Here is a 7456-nt window from a genome sequence, read left to right as displayed (position 1 = left end):
CCCTAACTCTGCTTTTTTTCAAGAGAAAACAATTTGAGAGATTTCTTCCTCTGATATGGCAACCCCTCCATCCCAGGCACCATTTTAGTAACCCTTCTATGAACCCTTTCCAACAATTCAATGTCTTTTCAAAAATAAGGAGCCCAAGTCTGACACAGTATTCCAAATGTGGCCTAACCAGTGACCTGTACAATGAAATTATAACCTCTTTAGACTTGTATTCAGTATTTCAGTAGATACAACCTAAAATCCTATTTGCCCTACCACTAGCAACAGCACACTGCTTGGATGACTTTAGAGATTGATCAACTATTACACCAAGATCTCTTTCCTTCAAAACACTGTTACGGTTATTCCCATCCAAATTATACTTGTATTCAAATTATGATAACCCACATGCATTATCTTGCATTTATTATAATTAACCCATCTGCCATTTACTTGCCCAACTCAACGAATGATCTAAATACTTTTGTAAATTAGCAGCATCCTCTTCACAGCTAGCAACACCCGATACCTTAATATCATCTGCAAATTCAACTAACTTATTGACTATTCTTTCATCTATGTCATTGATGTAAATAAAAAAAAAAGCAAAGGTCATAATACTGAGCCCTGAGGTACCTCACTTGTGACATTAATCCAGTTTGACTGAACTTCATTTGTAACAATCCTCGGCTTTCTTCCATCCAGCCACTTTTCTATCCAATTTGCTAATTTATCTCCCACACCTATAAAGATAATTTTTTACAAGCCTCTTATGTGGCACCTTGTGAAATGCTTTCTGAAAAATCCAGATACATGAAATCTACACCTTTACTCTCATCTACATAAGCATTAACCTTTCAAATAATGTCAAAAGATTTGTAGGGCAAGATTTCTTTTAGTGAAACCATGTTGACTATCCAATAAAACTTTAAACTTTGTTAAATGACTTTGTAAAGTATCTTTTATCAGACTTTCCAGAACTTTTCCCACAACTGATGGAAGACTAATTGGTCTATAATTACTGGGACAATTTTTATCACCTCCCTTGAAAAGAGGAGTTATATTAGCTAATTTCCAATCTTCTGGTACCTGCCAACTATTCAAGAACTGACAAAAAAAATAGTAGTAAGTAGTTTGCCCAGGAGCCTTATCATTTTTTAAACTTTCTAATTTTTTCTTAACCAAAGGATGATGATGATGTGCTTTGGAGTTGATTTGTCACTTTGCTTTTTTGCAGTTTTATTCAGAAGGTGGGTGAGGTGGTTATATTTTTCATTGAAGGCCATCCACTTTTGTGTTGTGGGACCCAGAAGATGGAATTGTGCTCCAACTTCTGTGTAGTCCCATCTAGAGGATAATGTTGAATAAGGCAATTGTTCTTCCTCTTGCACTTTACCTCAAGGAGTTTTGCAGCCTGATAATGATGCTGCACAGTGGGTTGCCAATCTGACTGAGTTTTGATGTGACCTTCTACATCGGCACATCTCTTACTGCTGTTTTTCGGATGTCAGGTTCCAGGATGCATGGCTAGTTGTGGATTTGTGCACATGTGCCTGTTTAGTAGATCAGTTTGCACAGTATATACTTTCATTCTCCTGACCTAATAGTGAAGACTGTGTGGACCCTCCTCCTTCCATGGATCAGAGGTTATATTCTGTCACATCCTAGCCACTCTACACCTTGTAGCACATTCATTTTAACTTTCCCCCACATTACTGTCGGAAGATGTTTCTTCCACAGTCTTTATTTGATGGCATTGAGATTATATCTGATATACTGTGGTTCAGATTTGAATCCAACCATTTTTCTCTCCCTTTTGGTTGTACTCCTCCATTTTTTGCCTATGTATGCGACACCTCTTTCCACACTGGGTGCAGAGTATACCTGGTACAGAAGTGGTGCAGTCTTCCACATATTATCCTCTACTATGGGGATCACAATTCTGGGGTGTTCTTCGGACACTTCCAAAGGATGCTTATTGTGATCTCTCACCCCAGTCCCTCCATCTTTTAAATGTGGGATTCCAGCTATATGTGTGAGAGGAGGTAATGTACCATATAAGAAGTTATAATTTTCTTATGCTGAAAATGTATTTCTGATAGGTACTTACCTCTTTTCACATTTCCCACCTTTACTCCCTACTGAAAACTGATGCTTTTTTTCTGTCTAAACTCAGAGTGATAGTTCGGTAGAATCAAATAGAGGGAGTCATATGCATCAGGAGGGTGTATCACATGATGTTTAGCATGCAAGATGCAGTTGAACCATGATGATTATAGGATATGTGGTAGTGCAAGGCCTGTGCTTGCAAAAAAATTGTTTGCATATAGAGAGCTGCACTAAATGAGAATAGCTAAATATGTGGAGAGAGGTAAGTACCTCTTGGAAATACATTTTCAGCATAAGAAAATTATAGCTTTCATCTATAAAATAATTGAAATCTTCATGAATAAAGTTATGTAGTTGAAAACTGTGTCATATAGTGATATTGTTGGTTTTTCTTTTTTTTTAAGTAGTTGGGTAACTAGATATTTAGTTTTAGAAACAATTCAGTATTAGAAAGATATTATTGTATCAAATAATGAGTTTAATATTTATATAAACCTTTTTTAATTCTATTCTAATCATTTAGAGAATTTTCACAACAGAATATAAATGTATTTTAGTACAATTATTCAATAGAATGAACAGTGGTTTTTTTTTGCTATAGAATTTGTTTTGTTTTTTTATTCACAGGCCTTTACTCCAACACAAAAACGGCGACTATTTTCTTGGAAGCAACAAATACAGAAAGTGTGGCATCCCTTGCCTCCACGCCGCTCATTGGACACGAGGCTGAATAGAGGGTGAGTTCAAGCATTATCTTTTCTGTATGCACATAAGTTCTAGGGGGAAATAAAGGAATATGAATTTGCTGTAATAGGTTTTAAAAAATATACACTTAATGAAATACAGAATAAACGTTTATTTTATGAGATATTGAGTATTTGTTTATTTGTTTAGAAAATGGAATTGCCAGACTGCTCAAGGAAATGACCTTGGAGCAGCTGCAGCAGCTGGATCTGTTGCCACCAGACGTCGTGTCTCACCACAGTTCCAGCAGTCTTCTCAGCGACCACACATGCCTCGTCAACAAGGGTTTGTGGCCACACCAAACTTGACACAATCTCCACAAAGAAACCCTTTATCCATAGTGATCAAACGACCAAGTTTGCAAGATGTAAGTTTAAAAATTTTATTACTTATCATAAAACTCTAAATGTACCATTATCCTTGGGGATCATGTGATCAAGATGTACATTTACAAGGTTCTGTTATCTGTTATGGCCAACTCTGCAAATGTGCTTTATAATTTTGGAATACATTACATTTTATAGCTACATATTCGTGTTTCTTGCATTAATTTTCCTTTGATTTAGAAATTTTGTATTCCAGAAAGCCAGTTTGCTTAAAATTGTGAAATAATGACTCTGATTTAATTTTGTTAACAGCATTTAAAACCTCATGTCACTGTGCAGCGTACTAACTCTGCTCCAGTCCGGCCAAGTCCACTGTCGACTTCTGTTTTTGGAGAGCAAGGAGAGGGTTAGTTCAAGTTTTACTTTACATCAAGAAATGTAATTACCAAATATAAAGTATTTATGTTTTGATGTAAAGGTGTTCTTTTTCTATGTCGTGCATGTGGAAGGACTGTCAACTTCAAGATCTTTTATTCTTTGGATTTTTTTGTGTAACAGCATATTATCCTCTTTAGAATGATTTACCAGTAGTTAGTAATATTGATTTTGTGATTGAATAAAATAGTAATTTTAATTATCTTATTGTCATAGTCATTTTGTTACTTCGTCAGCAGTAGCATAAGTAAAAATAATCATATTACACAGAATGTTTTTCATAAATCTTAACAGACAAAAAAAGCATTTTGAGTGTTTATTCTCTCTTTATTTTATTTTGGTCTAATAAAGATTTTTTCTAGTTAATTATTTTATAGCAGTTATGAAATGTTTCAGTATTTTTTCTCAGGATTTGTGCCATTCAGCCTTAAAAAAATGATACAGATATCAGGGAAGTTTGACTTTCACAAGTTTCAGTAATTTTGATTTTTCCATTTTCACTATCATCTTCAAACTTGAAAGAAATGATTACAGAGAATTAGAGCTGGGCAATGTAATTGACATAATTGATTACGTTTAAGTAATGGTTGCATTGATTAGCATCTTGTAAACAAATTGATTAATCAAAATGGCAATTAATTAGATTATGAAATTAGGGTTTTTGATGATTCCAACAACTGATTAATCGAAATGCCGATTTATGTTGACTGTCCCAAAAGTAATTAACTAATCAGAATTAGTGTTTCCAATTATTACTGTTTTCTGTTATTCCAATAATCAATTAATTGAAGGAATGATTGAATTGATTGTGGTTAAAATAATCAACTAATCAAAATTAGGGTTTCTGATTATTTCTGTTTTTGATTATTCCAAACATCAAAGTAATTGAAATATTGTTTCTTTTTAATCATAAAGCTACATAATGGGGTAGAGGTGCCTCATGATTTGAGGGTATTGGGTTTGATTCCCATTACTACTAAACCTGTATTTATAATAGCAAAACTACTCAGGCTGTCTGCCAGTGTCACTTTGAACTAACTGCTGACTAGAGGGAAGGCACCTGGCTGGCAGCACCCTCTGCCAACTCATAAATATTAAATATACCGGTTTTCCTTATTTTTTTAATTTATAATTATGTAACTGTATTCTTTCATTTTATATAAACAGGTACAGGTGAGGGGGTTCTAGGGAGTATGGACCCCTTCCATTTTTTTTAAAGAAAAATAATTATTCTTTATTGGTTTATAAGCAAATGTGAATCTAGGGGAGTGGGGCAGGTCCCTACCTATGTTTTTCATTAATTAATTATATTATTTAATGTTATATAAGTAGGTGCATATCTAGAAGGAAGAGGAGTCTGCCCCCCATCCTTTCTATGTTTTTTTTATAAATTAATAAATAGAATAGTCAGACATTAAATAGTATCAGATGAAATATTAATGTTAGTTGTTTTATTTGATTGGTTTATTACTTAACATAAACACTTTTTGAGTTTTTCTGAAATCAACAATGCTGGAGTTTTCAGCAGTCCAGTTTAGACCTCAGTCGATAATTATTTCTAAACTAATACAACAGCATAGACATCAGCCAAATGTTGCCATTATATATATTTGTACCTTATCTTTTTCGAGATATACTACACTTTGGAGATTTGTATTTATCAAATTGAGTGTTGTTTGGACTACCTGCAGCTCTAATAACATAAACTTTTTACAGAATCGATTTTCAATGTTTATAAGCTAGAAGTCTCTTAAGAAAAATGTTTTTCTTATTGTTGGTGTTGAAAATAAGTGAAAATGCAAGTGATGTAATGGTATAAGTAATAGCTTTAAAATACTTTTTAAGACAAGCATCCTGTATACAAATGCTGTAATTTGTTTTTAAATATTTTAATAAATAATTATAACTATTTATTTTTAATTTAAAAATATGAAATGTTTGTTTTAAAATATTTTTATTTTCATATCCATCACATTACTAGAAATAAAGATAAAAGCTTTGAAATCACTGGATTATTATAACCTGACTGAGCTAATCATCTACAGTATATATTTACATTATTTAACTTTGATTTATTTATGTTGCTTTAAGACTATATGGTTAGCATTGATTAATCTAAATACTATATTATAATAGTGGAAGTCTTTTCTTCAATGTAAAAAAAATGCTGAAAATTTGGTTACAGTGTTACGCAGGTAACTTTTAAAGATTTAACTGGTATCATATAATTATTGTAAAAATGAAACATTACTGCCTAATGAAAGAAATATGTCATTATTATACATTTTCTTTGGTTGGTTACAAAGCATCTGAGTAACTATGTAACTATAAGGCTTCAACATTGTTGTAAACATGCTTAGTGAGCATATAAAACAATACTTAATTATCTAAGTAACATGTCTAGAAAAGTGTACACATACTAATCAATTAATTAGTCGACTAATTAATTGATTAGTAAATACTACTTAATCACCCAGTTCTGCAGAGGTTCCTGTAATTTTTCTAGACTTTTTTTAAATCTCAAATCAGTTCTTTTTGATCTAAGCTTTGTATTTTATGGAACACTTAAAACCACTGCAGTAAGGATTATGATTGTATTTGTTACAAGTAATGAACTATTGAATTTGTTCACTGCATTAAATTAAAGCTTTTTTAACACTAAAAAAAATGTTAGGATTGAAGTAATTATATAAATTTTATTATTCCAAAATATGTGCTTTTCTCAGGAAGATTTGGTGAGACCATTATTTATAGGAAATTCTTGTCTATAAAGTAAAATACAATTTATAGATTCATTGTTGGAAACTTAAGAGCTGAGTCAAACCATTTGTATGCTTGAATGCTTTTATGTCATCTTCTCTTATTTCACTATGATTTTAAAGGCTCAAAATGCTAACCTGAGTTTTAATATAACCCAAGTTTGTTGTTGTAATGTTTGAGTTAAAAGATTTATTTTTGTACAGTTGGAGACACATCTTCCAATGACCCAGAAATCAATACCAGACTGGAGTCACTGTGTTTGAGCATGACAGAACATGCCCTAGGAGGATTAGGTATTACAGGATTTCTTTAACAAACTAGAATGTCTAACATAATAATCATGCTTTTCAATGGAACAATACAGTTGTGGGGTTTCTTTTTGTGTAGCTACTATGGAGACATCTTAGGATTAAAGCAATAAAATATGGATTCTTTATAACATTACTTGTATAAAAGACAAACTTATGTGTCCACAAAAAGAGTTAATTTCTATGTTGAATATGTTTTCAAACCAATTTTAGAATAGTTTAAAAATCATCTTTTAAACATGTAATATAATCCTAAATGACAAAATGATGATGACAAAACCTTGTCGAAACGTTGTACATTTGCTGTTATGTTAAACTTATATTAAAGTTTTTCTTCATTACCCATTCAAGCCGTCTCCAACCATTATTAGTCTCAAAGTGGGTTCCTCGTCATCGAATGTATGTATGTGTTTTAATCATCAAAAGGAGCCTTAACAACTCCAACAAAAATGCTACATATATTAAAAAGATCACTAGGGCACAGGCTATAATGAGAGATATAAGATGTGACCTGGCAATCTTTTTAACACGTGCAGCATTTTTGTACTAGTTGTTGATGCTTGTTTTGGTAATTAAAATATTTTTTCATCACAGGTTTGGTCTTGCTGTTTTTAATGCAGTCCTTCTTTTTGATGTTATTATTTACTTAACTGTGGAAATAGTGTTTTTAAACACATACACAGATATATATATTATATTATTTTTTTTTTTTTTTTTTTTTTTTTTTTTTTTTTTAATAGATGGAGGAGCCCCATCTTTCTGAAGATGACTGGTTGTGATTGCCTA

At 32.1% G+C, this 7456-nt stretch overlaps 1 protein-coding gene across 3 annotated transcripts in view; it reads left to right on the top strand.

Moving 5' to 3' along the window:
- LOC106461518 (protein Smaug homolog 1-like) overlaps window positions 1-7456 on the top strand; it is a 58427-nt gene that overhangs the window by 48542 nt on the left and 2429 nt on the right. For 2 of the 3 annotated variants that reach the window (XM_013921344.2, XM_013921346.2), the window contains exons 8-12: window positions 2725-2834; window positions 2992-3208; window positions 3480-3573; window positions 6566-6655; window positions 7411-7456. In XM_013921344.2, coding sequence (XP_013776798.1) covers window positions 2725-2834; window positions 2992-3208; window positions 3480-3573; window positions 6566-6655; window positions 7411-7433 — 534 coding nt within the window. In that variant the 3' untranslated portion in view covers window positions 7434-7456. The remainder of the gene's footprint in view (window positions 1-2724; window positions 2835-2991; window positions 3209-3479; window positions 3574-6565; window positions 6656-7410) is intronic. The other variant, XM_013921345.2, reaches the window with a different exon arrangement.

The sequence above is a fragment of the Limulus polyphemus genome, unplaced genomic scaffold (genome assembly GCF_000517525.1).
Source record: "Limulus polyphemus unplaced genomic scaffold, Limulus_polyphemus-2.1.2 Scaffold976, whole genome shotgun sequence".
NCBI classification, from domain to species: Eukaryota; Metazoa; Arthropoda; class Merostomata; order Xiphosura; family Limulidae; genus Limulus; species Limulus polyphemus.
Note: the sequence above shows the minus strand (reverse complement) of the source record. Positions and strands in the feature narration are given on the sequence as shown.